This window comes from Pezoporus flaviventris, unplaced genomic scaffold (genome assembly GCF_033815535.1).
Source record: "Pezoporus flaviventris isolate CSIRO_AGI_PZ_B2104156 unplaced genomic scaffold, CSIRO_AGI_Pfla_v1 ptg000045l, whole genome shotgun sequence".
Lineage (NCBI taxonomy): Eukaryota > Metazoa > Chordata > Aves > Psittaciformes > Psittacidae > Pezoporus > Pezoporus flaviventris.
The window spans coordinates 2,019,967-2,035,655 of record NW_026892593.1 but is presented as its reverse complement, the minus strand read 5'-3'; the positions used below and the strand labels follow the sequence as shown (position 1 = coordinate 2,035,655).

At 42.7% G+C, this 15,689-nt stretch overlaps 1 protein-coding gene and 1 long non-coding RNA gene across 3 annotated transcripts in view; one reads left to right on the top strand and one right to left on the bottom strand.

Annotated features, from left to right (window-relative positions):
• LOC133276462 (uncharacterized) overlaps positions 1-11,888 on the top strand; it is a 27,034-nt gene extending 15,146 nt beyond the window's left edge. For both annotated transcript variants that reach the window (XR_009745878.1, XR_009745879.1), the window contains exons 4-5: positions 2,568-2,746; positions 11,057-11,888. This is a non-coding gene — a long non-coding RNA (uncharacterized LOC133276462). The remainder of the gene's footprint in view (positions 1-2,567; positions 2,747-11,056) is intronic.
• Positions 7,152-15,689, bottom strand: ECHDC3 (enoyl-CoA hydratase domain containing 3). The gene is made up of 5 exons (XM_061467251.1): positions 15,531-15,689; positions 15,301-15,422; positions 12,842-12,939; positions 10,001-10,201; positions 7,152-7,953 (listed from the first exon to the last, which is right to left on the bottom strand). The coding sequence occupies exons 1-5, from the start codon at positions 15,644-15,646 to the stop codon at positions 7,624-7,626; spliced, it is 867 nt and encodes a 288-aa protein (XP_061323235.1). The 5' UTR covers positions 15,647-15,689; the 3' UTR covers positions 7,152-7,623.

Here is a 15,689-nt window from a genome sequence, read left to right as displayed (position 1 = left end):
ATGGTTTTGGTTTTGATTTTGTTTCTATTATGAACATAATCAATAAAATATATAATACCCCTGGGACGCTCCCCTGATCACTGCTCTGGAATACTAATATTAAAGTAAGGATTACCTTTTTTTTTAAGGTCATATCATGAAAACAACTACCATTGGCCACACCAAAGTTTAATGAATGATTTTAGCCTTTCCAAATCCACAGTGGTATTAAGGGTATATTTCTACTATTTGATTTTTATAAAAGCTATGGGTTTGACAAAAAGTAACTCCTAATATTGACAACAAGCAACTAGGAGATGGTATATCCTACAAGTGAAGAAACAGAAAGGTACAGCTTTGATGGGTTTTCCCTTCTTTGGAAGCCTACAACAGGATGTGGATGTGTTATCTGGTGGCTAAATTCAGGAATAGTATAATTGAGGTGCAGTACCAGTGAAATCAAGACAAATGAATCCTACTCATTGCAGTACGAGATTTGTCCTACAGCTTTAGGTCCTCATGGAAATTTAACCATTTGTTTATTCGCCTGATTGCTTTGAGAAGGCAGCCGCATTTTCATGAGATTATTTAAATGTAGAATGATTAGAAGGTTTTGCAGCTACAGAGATAGATGGGTTGTACATAAAATTTCTGCTCTTTGTAGCAACCCAATGTGATATTGAGCAAGATAATGGTCAGAAAGAACATTGCCAGGCTCCTAATGAGAGACTGTTGACAGGAAAATTACCCCAGCATTCATCAAAAAGCCAATAAATGTCAAGTGTGGGGCCTTTGATGCAGTAGCTCATAATTCCTGTTCAGAAGCCTTTGCAGTCTCTCCAGGGCATGCCATCGTCCTGCATTTCTGCTGATTTTACTGAAAACTTAGTTGCTGAAGCAGTGCAAGGAGCAGGTGTTGGCATTCTGAATTCCACTGTCACCGTGAGACCTTAGGCAGAGCAGCTTTGGCCTCAATTTCCCCATCTGCAATACAGGTGTGACCATATAGGAATTACCCAGCAACAATTCCGTGAAGGACACAGTGTTGCCATCCAAATGCTCAGGAATCAGGAGCTAGATGGTAAAAACTGTGATGCTGTTTTGCCAGTGAGTTAGTCATGTATTTTTAATGTTAACTACATCCAGCTCTTTGTGCGTTTGTAGTACATATCTTCAAGCTCTCTTCTCCACAGCCACAGGAGATTACTTCACACCAACACAAAATTAATTCTCACCCAGTCTGCCTAATTCTAGGCTGGGAGGCCTTGAGAAAACCACATGAAGTTTCTATAAAAGCTTATATAAAGTCCCATTCAGTTCTTTGCCTCCATGGAATGTGGAAGGTCTAAATACCTTGCTCATCACCCAAGTCTTCTCTTTATCTTCAGCTTATACATCCTAAATGATGTGGCAAGGCAGATTGTTGCCTGGTCCATGAAGGAGGAGCAAACTTGTGCTGAGTGTTTATCTGGCTGTTGCTGCACCCTGGCTTTTTTTTTACCTTGTTCATGAGGGGTGCCTGAAGCTGTACCATGAGTGATACGGCATCTCAGAATCACCAAACGCTTTGGGCTGAAAGGGACTTTAGAGCTCATCTAGTTCCAACCCCCTGCCACAGTCAGGGACATCTTCCACTAGAGCAGGTTGTTCCAAGTCCCTTCCAACCTGGCCTTGAACACTGCCAGGAATGGGGATATGATCATATCCTCCAGATTTTGCCTATAGATCTTGTCTGAAATTTCCAGGTGAAGACTCAAAGCCAGTCTTCTAAGGCCTCCATGGACTCTGAGGTCAGTGGCTGGATCATTCATTACATTCACACCAGCAATCCCTTGCTTGCATTTTCTCAATCAGTTTTTATTCCAGCTGTTTCTGTGTATATGGGCAGAAAACATGTCCCTGTCACTTGCAGGGATAAGCTGCATCCTAGAGGATGTACGCAGATGGAGCCATACTTAGTTTCCAGGCAAGGCTGTGCATATGCCACATGCTCAAGGTCACCTGAAACTGGGCTAGTTACCTGTCAGACATTGCTGCACAGCAGATTCCTTGATAAAAATGAACAGGGGAACAAGGGATAGGCTCCTTGCTATTTTGGAACAAACCTTCTCTGAAGGCAGCAGATAGCTACAGCAGTAAAGGCTCCCAGTCCATCATTTGGCTTGCTATTTCTTCGCTGTAGAATTTAATTAACAATACTGGATCCAGTCTGTTTTGCAGGAATAACTGTAAATCCATTAAATTAAACAATAAAGGCAGAAATGAAAAATTATATTGCTTAGTCAATCTATAGGGGCCAGCGCAGGAATGTTCTGAAATCTCAAGTTTTTGTGTCTAGTGGGACCAGACAACTAACCTGGGTTAGTGGAAGGTGTGCCTGCCAATGGCAGGGGGTTGGAACTTGATAAGCTTCAAGACCCCTTCCAACCCAAACCATTCTATGACTCTATGGAGTGTTCCTGTGGATGCCACCCTTTTTGGAACTGATGATTATTAATTGCACGATTACTTTATTGCATGAAATAGTACAAACAAGTACTGTGAAAACTCAGTTAAAACACGCTTACAAATATTTTTTTCTCTTCAAGATTTGAAGACAACACAAACATTTGTCATACCCATGAATAAGACTGAAAGACCACGAGCCTAGAGAAGCAGTGTCCTCAAAGATCTGAACTCAAGTTGTCCAGAGCTCCATACTTCCTCAGCTTCCATGGATTTGAACTGTGAAGGAGCTTGGTCTTTTACAGGGAAAGCCAAGGATAAGGTAAAGTTCCTACCTTCTGCCTATCATATGAAAAACCAGAACACCATTTTTGATGGTTAACTTCCCCTCCCATCATCATTTTGTCTTGCTAAGGTGTGTCTGTTCTGAACTCATAGTGAAAAACACTAAGGGTAGCTAGAATCATAGAATAGTTAGGGATGGCAAGGACCTGAAGATCATACAGTTCCAATCCCCTGCCATGGGCAGGGATGCCTCACACTAGACCAGGTTGCTCCAAGCCCATCCAGCCTGGCTTTGAGCACTGCCAGGGATGGGGCATTCACAACTTCCTTGGGCAACCCATTCCAGTGCCTCACCACCCTCACAGTCAAGAACTTCTTCCTTCTATGTAACCTGAACTTCCCCTGTTTAAGTTTGAACCCATCAACCCTTGTCCTATCACTACAGTCCCTGATGAAGAGTCCCTCCCAAGCAAAGACCTCTATGACTTTGAACTATTAGTATCTTACGAGGCCATTCAAGTTCAGGAAATTCCATGCACAGAAATAAGATGACCAGAATTCAATCCCATTGCAGTGTAACTATTTCAAATAAAGTAATTATTCTTTAAAAACACAGGGCTTTTTTCTTCAAAAATTATAACCACCAGTTAATAACAATGGCAAACCCCATCTTATGTAGGTGGCAATTGCAGAAGGAGTATTTCAAAATACTTAAGAGAATATTCTCATCTAAACTATCCCTCATGTTTTAATTTGGCCAGTGACACCATTTGATTACTGCTGTTAGTTGGAAAGAGCCTTGTTCTGCAAAAATCAGATAATGTACTTATTTCTAAAAGCCTGGAACAAAAGACCCAGTAGAGATTTGCTGAGTAGTTACAAAATAGCCATTAAATATAAATATTTTTAAAAACAATTTACTCTTTCCTAATGCTTTTAGAGCAGCATGTGGGAACAGAGGCTAAGTGCAGCATCTTACTGCATTAAAAAAGGACATGATGAAGGTTATTGAGCTCCAGATTTATCCCTTCTATCTCTTAAATGCTCCTATTAGTTTCTAACCTACGAAGACTATGTGAGTTTATATAAAACTTCCCCATCTTTCCTACTGGTAACAATAAAAGTTTGTATTTTTAAAACAATTATTCCAAATGATCCACATTTTTCACATTCCTATAGAAACAAACTATGTTTGAGGGTGAATTCAAGTTTAAGTTTCCATTCTTCAAATTAAATATAGCAGCAGAACTGACTATTGTTCTTTTCATCCTTTTTCATTCCCATCACAGATGGAAAGAGACTTGCTTTGATGGGCTGTATATGCATAAATGATATGAGTATTTATATCACTAGTTTGAATGAAACTCTGTAGGGCAATTAGAAAGAAGGCTGATTTTTATTCCAGCCTGTCCGGGTCTTGTTCCAGTATAAGCAATAACAATTTCATTCCACTGCTTGGGAAGTAAAGTGTCATTCAATGCCTTGAGCCCAGCAGTGCACCTGCTAGAGTACAGTCCATGGCTACTATGTCAGAAGCATATTGCCGGAACCATGAGACCACCTCTCATAACAGGGGGACAACACAAGGCTGGCACTGCCATCAACACCCTTTGCAAGGTGGCTTCATGCACAGGTTGTTCTGAAGCAGACCAGCAACAAATGCAGTGCACAGCACTGGGCCTGGCCTTCCTCTGCCTCCATACAGCACCATCAGACCCAAAGACAAAAGTGGTAACTTTGCACTGCAGGAGTTTTTCAGTTCAAAGTACCTGCAGTAACAGGCAGACCTGCAGCAGGGTGGGTTTTAGCACTGCTGAGGATGCTCAGCAGCATTAGGCAAGGCCTACGGGGAGACTGTCAGGGCACTGTGAACGGCTAAGTAAGCCAAAGCTGATGTGGACTTATCCATAACAGATCACGAGTAATGGATCCCCAGAGAATTATAGAATTATAGAATGGTTTGGGTTGGAAAGGTCCTTAAGATCATCCAGTTCCAACCCCTGCCACGGGCAGGGACACTTCACACTAGACCATGTTGGCCAAGCCGTGTCCAGCCTGGGCTTGAACACTGCCAGGGATGGAGCATTTACTACTTCTTTGGACAATCTGTTCCAGTGCCTCACCACCCTCACAGTAAAGAACTTCTTCCTTAGATCTAACCTGAAAGGGAGAGAACTGTCCCAGGACTTTACTGAGTATCTGCCACTCCAGAGGAGGACTGAGGAGTGAACTAACACTCATACAGACAGGGAACGAAGGACGCAGGAGCAAACATACCTTAAACAAAATCCTTTTTGATTCATGCTACTTCCACATTTGGAATTTTAGTAGCTGTTGGTAGGATTTATCTAACTTTAGACACTAAGTCTGAGCTAAGCACTTTAAGCTATTTTGGCTGTCAACAAAGGAAAAAGGGCCCATCTGTAGTGTGCTTCACCTTTCTTAGATGCTTATTTAAATATGAAATGGATGAGCTTTCATAATCTGGCTATATGGAACTTCAGAATAAATGCTGAGAGGCCATCCCATGTTGATTACCATGAGTTGATACTGAGGCTCCTATCATTCAGGGTCAGCATCAATAATACATCCTCAGTTCATTTGCAGATCATGTGAAACTGAGGGAATGGCTGATGTACCGAGTGGTCTGACTTCAATCCACAAGAACCATAATCTAAGGGGAAATGCAAGTTGCTGCTCCTGGGGAGGAATAACCCCAAGGTGCAGTACGGGCTGGGAGGTGACTGCCAGAGCAGCAGTCCTACTGAAACCAGGCTCACAGGAGGTGGATGCCCAACTGAACATGAGCCAACAGTGCACTCTCATCACAAGTGATGACTACTGAGCAGTTTAGACTGGCTGAAAGTGACCAGCAGATGGAAGAAATACTTTGTTCTCCTCTGCTCGGCACTGGTGAAGCCATTATTTGGAATACAGTCCAGTTTTGGCACAACCAGTACAAAAGGAATGTGGAGAAGCTGGAACTGGTCCACTGGAGAGTTACCAAGCTGGTTACCTAGAGAACATGACCTACAAGGAAAGTGAAGGAAGCTCCATGTGTTCAGTCTGGCACAATAGAGTCCAAGTCTGGTCTAACTGTAGCTTGTGACTGCATGAAGAGAATTACAGAGATAATGGAGCTGAAGTTTCTCAGTGATGTCAGATAATGTATGTTCTGGATGGAGTGAGGCACTTCACTCATCACAGAAAAGCAGCAATGTATTTTATTGATATAAACCAGCAACTGAACAACATTTGATAGTAAATGCAACAGTGGTTTAACAAGATTTCATGGCTAGGTACACTTGATTTAATGCATAGAGAGCAGGGTGAGACAAAACAGTCAGGGAGCCCCTCCTGTTGAGTCATGAGGTTCAGGAAGGACCCCCTTGCTTTCTAATCTCAGAGGGGAGTCTAAGTGCAGACTTGGTCAACAGTTTATGACTAAAGCATTATAAATGTGCAATTAATCCTTTATATTACTTATAAGTGTAATTGATACTTCAGATTTTCAGTGCTTTTTCTCCCAATTCAATTATTTAGTATTCAATGTGATGAGGATTCTCTAAACTTCGAGGAGAGACCTTGAGCTGTCCCTGCTAGAGGGGAGATCCTGGCACGTAGCCCACTGCCATGCAGGAATGCTCCACAGGACCTGTGCCATTCACTATCTGTGGAGTAGGATAATTCACTCATAGTCACATTCACATGCTGACTACAGGAGTTAGTTTTTTCCAGATTTGGCTTGAGTTGGACATTTACCAACACTGCAGTCAGGTGGGTGCATTGCTCAGATTAACCGTTGGCCATTGTGGTGTTACCTGTTTCCCCAAATCCACTTTGAGCCAGATGCAACCATCACAACCAGACACATCTGTTATGAGCACCACTACTGGTTATCACTTGAGCAGGGATACAGGAAATAAAGGTCAGGTTGGGTGGGGGGAACACACTGCCACCATGTACCAGGGGGCAGTGGCCAAAAAAATTGCTGCTTTGAGGCTCAGACTGGGCATTAAGAAAAAAGGAGGGTTGCACAGCACTGTAACAGGTTATCCAGAGGAGCAGCTGAATCCCTGTTGTCAAGAACAAAAATCCGTGGTAGAGCTGCTCCGGTGTTAGTAAAATCACAGCTCTGAGCTCATGGATGGATTTTCCAACTAACACATCTGAGATTCTGTGATAAACTGAAGACTTACAGCCTGTAAATGACAGCTGGGTCAAAACCCTGCCAAGGTGAGAATCTCTGCTGAAGCTGACAGGCAGTGGCTTTCACAGTGTGTCCTTTGTGAAGCTAAACACTCCTAAACCATGCTCAGCCTCACTGGAGTCAACAGCAAAATTCTCCGAAGTTGGGATAAGTGACTGAGATGATGGTGGAAAACCAGGATTTGCTGAGGAAGACAAACTAGTGATACTGCAGTTCATAAGCAGATAGATATATCTGTAGGGATCAATGGGCTACTGTTACAGTCTTCTGTCTGTAACATCTAAACAGCACTGGAATCCATAATGATATGTATTACCATCATATCTGGAATGTGTCCTAGCCATTTAATTCTCTATTAATAACAGTAAATGGCAATTTTCTTCCAGAGTGATGGAAACAGGTACTGAACAGGGTGATCTGGGCTCTCTCCCAGTCCCTGTGATTCCCTGAGTAACGTGGGACATGCTAAACTGATTTTTCCAGCATGAAGTTCCTTCTAAAATCATAGATTAAATTCATTGCTGAAAAAAAACCATTGTGTTTGATTTTTCCTAACATTTTTTATATACTTAGAATAAATTTATTGTGTCTTTGGCATATGTAAGAAGAGGCATTTCACTTTCAGTAAGAACAAAAATAGAGTTTCCAAAGGCAACTGCGTGAAGAATCATAAAGCACAGCTAAGGTTAGCTCAGAAACAAGACTCATTTCTTCTCATCCTGAGAGTGTGCCCAGACAGGCTTACGTTTCTGAATAAAGGCTTCAATCCCTTCCTGCCCATCTCTCAAAGTCAAATTGTCTACCATGACCTGAGTAGTCATTTTGTAAGCAGTATCAAGGTCCTGGGCCATCTGTCTGTAAAAGGTGGCTTTCCCCAGGGCCAGGACAGATTTGCTGCTTTCACATATCTTGTGAGAGATCTTCATGGTCTCTTCTTCCAGCTTGTCTTCTGGTACCACCTTGCTGACAAGCCCGTGCATTAATGCTTCCTGGGCAGAAAGAGGTTCACCCGTGAAAAGCATCTCTAATGCCACCTGAACAAGACAAAACATTGTATTACATCAGTTCAACTGCTTTATCGCTTTGGTTTGTTTGGGCAGCTTCAGCTTCCTCCTTCAAGTACAAGTTACTCTTTTGATAAACTTAAGATTTAAATCTTTTGGCTTCTTTAAGCTGCCAAGGAAGTGTCAAGAGGTTTCGGCAAAGAGGACTGGGTGTAAAGCTGGCTTGTTTCAGACCTGCCCACTGATTCCCACTGTCCTAGGCTAACACCTCTGGGTTTCTTTTCAAAAGCCCATAATTGCAGTAGGAATTGAGAGATGTGCATGGTTCATAAACTGAAATTAATGAACTCAGCATTTTAAGCTGGGCATATAATAAGAAGTAAAGATTTATTAAGTGAATATGTAGCTTTTGAAAATACCAGCCTTAGTTTTAAGTTGGTTAGGGCTGGTTTTAAATATGTCCTTCTTAAAGCCATTAACTATTTCAGTCTCCTGCTGCTTCCAGCATCTTGTACTTGAGGTTTTGAATGAAGATGTCCCCCAAATACTGACTACTCAATCTTGTATATCACTAACAATGTTTTGTCATACTCTTGATTTAATTACCCAATGCCCTGAATTGTAAGAGCTGATGATCCTTGTTGGTATCTTTGCTCTGGTATTTACACATTCATTTGATACATGGCTTAGTGGGAGGTGTCCTTGCCCATGGCAGGGGGGGTGGAACTAGATGATCTTAAGGTCCTTCCCAACCCTAACTATTCTATGATTCTATAAGGTAAAATCAATCATCCTGAGAACTGTGGGGAATGTTCTTGCTCCTTTGAAAAGCGGCACAGAGAAAAGTATATCCCACATGTTTTAAAAAGGTAACAATAAACCCCAGAAATACCAATTCAGGAACAGTTATGACTGTTCACTGTAGCAGACTTGGAACAAAACCCCACAGACAGACTATATGTGAACAGAACAGCGTCACTGATGGGAGATTTAAAGTTGAAGCTCTTATCAAGCAACTGAAGTTGGGCAGTTAAGTCACTGCATCTCAGCAGAGCCCTGCTGGGCTTGGAGAGTCTGTCCCCATGAATCCAACTGCATTAGAACTGAAAATGTCTTTTCTAAGTTACAGAAGCTTTACAGATCATCATACTGTTGTTTATACAGTGAGAAATCTGAAGTGACAATCAGTAGGAAATAAAGCAGGAGGAAAGTATGGGAAGGTTTTAGATGCTATTTAAAGCATCTTGATCTACACCCAGGCAGCTCCTGCTGGCAGTGAAATGTCACTGCCTGGCAAGAGTTGATACCTCAGTGGGATTGGATATCCTGAACTTGCAGGGGTTTTCCTCATCAGGGGAGAACATCACTGGCGAAAACACAGAGCTGTGTGTTGGAAAGGAAAGGGATGGCTGAGCTGCTGTGCTGCTGGGACGAGCTCATGATGGCTGGAATCGTATCAGCAGGAAGCTGCTTTCCCTAAGCAGAGTTCATCCATCTATGATTTTTCTCAGTCCCAGACAAAGACGTCTTTTGCAACAAAGTATTTTCAACGTTGTACTATAGCAAAATAAAGTCCAGGCAATGGAACATCTCCTGTGGATATGTTCCTGCAGAGTGGAGACAGGCTGAGAGAGCTGGGCTTGTTCAGCCTGGAGAAGAAAAGGCTCCAAGGAGAACTTAGAGCAGCTTCCAGTACATAGAAGGGGTTGACAAGAAAGGTGAAGAGGGGCTTTTACAAGGGCATGTAGTGACAGGACAAGGGGCAATGGCTTTAACCTGACAGAGGAGAGATTTAAATTAGATGTCTGGAAGAAGCTCTTCCCTGTGAGGGTGCTGAGGTGCTGGCACAGGGTGCCCAGAGAAGCTGTGGCTGCCCCATCCCTGGCAGTGTTCAAGGCCAGGTTGGACACAGGGTCTTGGAGCACCCTGCTCTAGTGGAAGGTGTCCCTGCCCGTGGCAGGGGTTGGAGCTGGAGGAGCTTTAAAGTCCCTTCCAACCCAAATCATTTTATGATTCTATGAACTAAACCTCCTAACATTACTTACAAAATTACAGAGTATCTGGGAAGTAAGCCTACCTTTCTTGGAAGAGATCTGCCCAAGGCCACAGCTGGTGTGGAGCAGAACAGTCCAATGTTCACCCCAGGAGTAGCAAACTGAGATTTCTCACTTGCCACTGCGATGTCACAGCTGGCCACCAGCTGGCAGCCTGCTGCTGTAGCCAACCCGTTCACTTTGGCAATCACTGGTACTGGAAGTTTTTGGATTAAAGTCATAACCTGCATGCACAAAAGAAAGTGGTCAGTTAGTCCTGGAAATTCAAACGGTGGCTGTTCTAAAACACACTTGATGTGTGCAGTTTTAGACCACTGCTGTACCAGTATCTGCTGGGTTTACGTAGCATGAGCTGGTCCTGCTAACTCCAGTGGAAATGGCAAACCCAAGAATCAGAGGCAGAAACACTTGTTATCAGATCTACATGGAGCTTGGGTACCTCTGCACCACAGGTCAGCTTTCCTGGCTGTGAGAAGATGTGAATCCCAGACACACCATCCCCACCTTCATTTGCCCTATAATGGAAAACTGACTTCATCACAAGAAATTAAACCAGCCTCTTGTTGGTTTCTGCATGATCTTGAGCCTGGGTTGGTCTCACTCAAACACCATCACTGGATGTCTTTCTAGGCTTACTCTTCAATCCAGGAAGAGACATGACAGCAAACAATTTTTCCTGCTTGCATTTAGACATAAGAAGGGAAAAAAGCCTCATTCTCTCTCTTAAATAATTCTTGAGGGCTGGACATCCAACTTCAGATAGCTGAAGTTAAGGAAGATGAATTTGTTTTAACTTTTCTAACTCTGATTCCCCTTTCATACAGTGGGAAACAACAAACTCACCTAATTTTAATTCCTAAAGATTGAAAATGCTACTTAAATGATTACAGTCCTTATCTGGATTAAAATAAAATAATCTCATGGTAGCACACTGTAGCAAGATAAATATTCATTTGCTACTTCAGTATCTCCAATAGATGAAGATGAAAACAGCAAATTCTATGTTGTTTAGGTAAAATTACCTACATTTGGTTCTGAATTTGATCAGGCTTTGTCTCTGTTCTTCTGTCTTTGTTTAGTTTCAGTGGATCTTGAGAAGCAGACAACAGAAGAGTAACAGTATGTGCACATGTGCAGGCAAACAAGTACAAAGTACCCTTGTGGCTGCAAAAACTCAAAGTCAATACCTTCTCTGACACACACACACTCCCCAGCCTGGTACTTCTGACTGTGTATTTGAAAAGCTTTCGGACATGTGATATTCTCAATCGTCCCCAGCTTGTATGTGGCAAGTTCTTAGTTCTCAGATACTGCATTATATAGTATGGCAAACACAGCTGTATGCATGGGGAAACAGAGGGGGAGCAGCTGAGAAGATCTGCTCAAGATTAACTGTCATAGAGGAGATGTAGAAGCTGAGGTTCCTGAAAACCAGTCCAGTGTGCTCTGGGCCCCTGTCCACAATGCTGCAGGCATGTCATTTGGGTGGGATCCATTCCACTGAAGTACTGAAATCCAGGAAAACACAATCCCATTTTGGAAACCCTCAGAAGTACCTTTCTTTGTCTATTGACCACCACAAAAGCAAAAGTTAATTGTTCTACTGCACTAGAGCCTCAATTAAATTCTCTATTTCTGTTGCCTATAAGTGCCATTATTTAACAGTAAGGCCTTCTTCCTCCACAGTCATAATAGTGAGCTGTGATTTATGAGGAACTTAAATTCCTTTAGGATATTCAGGTAGAGAGTTTAAAGCACTCACTCCTACCATGAACATCAGAAAAGGGATCACTTCAAATGCCATTTCATATCTTACATTTAGTTTCTTCCAGAACTTGCTTTGCCAATTTCACAGAAGCATTTGGGTTGGCAGTGACCTCTTAAGATCATCAAGTCCAACCCTTCAACTCAAGTAGAGCAGGTTGTCCAGGACTGTGTCCAGTTGGGTTTTGAGTATCTCCCAATCTCTGAATTTCATGCTCTCAAGAATACTAATCTGAAATTGTTATACTAAACTTACTATACAGTAGAGCTCCATTCTCAAGAAGATAGCTAGGCTTGGTTTAAACTTTAAATCTGACATTCTGACATTTTTCTGTTTTTCTTTATTTATCAAAGCTTGTTCTACTACTCATTAATACTTAATACAGCCACAGTGCTTTATATACACACAGGAGAATTTAAATCCTTTTAGTCCTTAAAGTGAGCAATTTACCAGCTCTTGATGCACACTATACAGAGTAAGTCTGACACTTTTTCTGCCTTATCTTTCCTCTTCTGTGACCAGGAAGCTGCATGGTTCAGTTCTGCACTGAGAACATGCTGGTATTCTGCCCTGCAACTGCGAAGTTAATGATAAACTATTGGCTGCTGAAATATCAGACCTTGGCTCCCTCCTGATGAAGGGACTAACCTGTAATTCATTCATACTGGCACTTACCTCTGTGACAAGCATACCAAGATGGAACCCAGGCAGAGCTGCCAGGGTTAGTAGCTAGGTGCTGGGAAAGAACACTTGATCACAAGTAGTTTGAAGGTGGTTATCCCTAGATTTCTAGGAAACACATTGTTCAAATACTAGGCTGCAAGGAACACTGGCTAAACTGAGGAACACATCATGCCTGTATCCATTTTAGGAGACATGCACTCTGGCATTCTAGCCCTTTAAATTTCTGGATTTCTCCAGGAAATTCTCATAATTTCACCAGGATCACATATTAAACTGGCAGAGCAACAAAAAGCAAGGAATCTGGAGCAACCACCTGCGCTTTAGGTAGCAGATAAGCAATGCTGGACTTCCTTGAACCAGTACCATTGTTTGCTCTTGATACCAGGTAAAGGGGTGGTACATAAGAACTGCTTACCTCTGCACACATTTCAAATACTTGGGAATGATGTTTCACATCATCTTCACTTGACAGTTCCTTTAAATCATGGCCAGAACAAAATATAGGTCCTTCAGCTGCAAAGAATTGCAGGAAAAGTCAGTCTGGTTTAATAAAAAAAAAACAAACAGAAAAATCAAGAAATCAGGAGTAGAGGAGTATCAGGGTCCCAGGGGGAGGTATGTCCCTCCAGGGGGAGGGCCAAAAACGAGCCTGGGGAAGGAGTTCCACAGAGAGTTCCAAAATACTGCCTTCTGGGTTTTGTAACAACTTTAAATTGCAACGTTTAAACACAGTAACACCCATAAGCATTTTTTAAAGCCTGGTTTTACTTCACTTCCAAGTTAATACTGTTAATAATAGAATGAATCCAGCTTCTTGTAAAGATACTGCTCTAAACAGCTCCTTGGGACAATGTAAACAAGTCAGCTGGAGCAAGGATGGAGTGCTCTGCTCTCACACAAATACCGTTAGTCCCTGTTTATTGTACCCAGCATTAATAATTAACTTCTGCTAAATAAGCATCAAGATTTTTGTGTCACAGCGCTCAAGGCCACAGTGAAAAAAGGAAAATTTGTTCTGCTGGAGGAGAACCAGAAGGGTTGTTGGGGCATTGCTTCCTCTCCTGTAAAACTGTCATCTAGAGAATCCCAAAAAGCATATCAGGGTTTGTGCAGTAAAAGAGCAGGTTCCCATGGACCTGAGCTTTGAATTTGCTTGCCTCCAGTAGCAGCTAAGGTAAAACACCCTTTACAACAGCTTTCCTTTGGCATGAGGGTATCTGCCATGCGAATAAACCAATTTGATGCTTCTGAATCCTTCTGAACCCCTCATGTATCTGTATGGATGTGACATTTCCAGCTACAATTATACAAACACAACCTATGCACTCGTGTCTTATGAATCAGATCATTGTGACACTGTGTATCCAGAAACAGCCACACAGTTAACACCAGTCAGCTCACAGGACCACCAATACCCATCTGGAAATTAATCACAACCACATTTGTGCCTCATTGAGGAAGAAACCACTGCAAAGCCTGTCTTAAAGACTCAAAGCATTTCCTGAGAAGTCCTTTTATTTTCTTTCTTCTTCTGCGTTCCATTCAGCAAGAGAATTAGAAATCAACAGAAACATGAAATTTCTTTTTAAATTAAAAAAAAATACCATTAAATTGTGCTTGCAAACTCCCAGACTTTTGTACTCCTGAAGAAGAATAGGAAGTGTTTCACACAATTTGTAACTGCTGTTTAAAATGTTTAATATATATGTTTAAACTCATCCTGGTGAACTCATACTACTTCCATTCTCATGTTTGTGTGCACTAACACACTGTGTTTTCCTCTACATAAATGAAACAGCAGCATCCTAAATTAAGAAACCTATTTCTCTAAGATGTTTGGAACAGAGACAAGGGAAAATGATCTTAAATAGCAGAAGAAAAAACAATGGCTTAAGAACACCTCAAGTTCAGTTATATTTAAGAACGCTACAGGAGAATACCTAGATGGAAGAAAACTGTAATAGGCTCAGAGACTGTCCCCATCTGCAGGTTACAGGTGACTGCAGTGTTGTGTTCTGGCCTGTCCTTCAGAGGCTTTTAAAAGCAGTTTTGACAAACCAGTGGCGAAGATGATGAGGCTGATCCTGGCTTAGAGCTGGGGCACAGAGTACACAAACTGAAGAAACCATGTGAGCTGTTTACTATCATCTAACCTACTACAAGGCAACAAGTGCCACTCCAGCTCAGCCTATTCCTGTACAAAATCCTGTATCTTGGAATGATATTTCTTTAGTCTGAGAACCATTAGAATCTGGTTTTATTCTGTTTAAAGTATTCTTTACACAGTTATTTCAACCTACTGATTGCTTTTACAAAAGGAAAAAGCTCATTGACTCTGTAAACACACTGCAAAACCTGACTGAATGCTGACATTTTGAAGAGTGTTTCTGTGGTGTTTCTTCTTAGACATGTTAACTGTCAACAAAAACATAACAAAAAAGCAAGTCAGTGTTTAATACCGTGTTCAAGAATGAGGAATTAAGTACATGAGAGCAGAAACTGGGGTGTGTATAAAAGAACAGCAGGACAGCAAGATCTGACGTGTGAAGGCACCCTTAGGACAGATACCCCTGCATGCTCCTGGCCAGCTGTATGGACAACAACATGCAAGTCCCATCCCATTTTCTGTAACAGGAATCATAGCATCCCAGACTGGGTTAGGTTGGAAGGGACCTTAAAACTCCTCCAGCTCCAACCTCCTGCCATGGCCAGGGACACCTTCCGCTAGAGCAGGTTGCTCCAAACCCTGTCCAACGTGGCTTGAACACATTCTTAACACTTGAACACTAACTCTGTGTGAGATTTTGGTTTAAACTCCCTATTACCCCATTCCTGCTCTTCCCCTTGCCCTGCCCTTCTCTCCTGTCTCAGTACCTGAGATGATAATAACTCGGAGGTCCTTGCTTTTGACGTCGTGCAGCAGGTCCTCCCTGAGGGACTGCAGCATGGACAGGGACAGGGCATTTCTTCTCCTCGGGTTGTTCAGGATGATGTTCCTGTACGAGCACAAGGAGAGTTACTACAACAAAACACTAAACGCACCCAGCGCCTCAGGGACGGGCCCGCAGCGGTGCCTGTTCCCTTCACCTCGGCCGCCGCCTCACCGGACACCCTCCGCCTGCCGCCGCACCGTCAGCTTCTCCGGCCGTCCGGGCCCCGCCGCGCTGCTGAAAGCCGCCGTCAAGGCCCGCCGCAGCCGCCACAGCGCGGCGGCCGCCATGGCTGTGGGCCGGGACTGGGCAGCGGGCGGCTCGCTACCGACC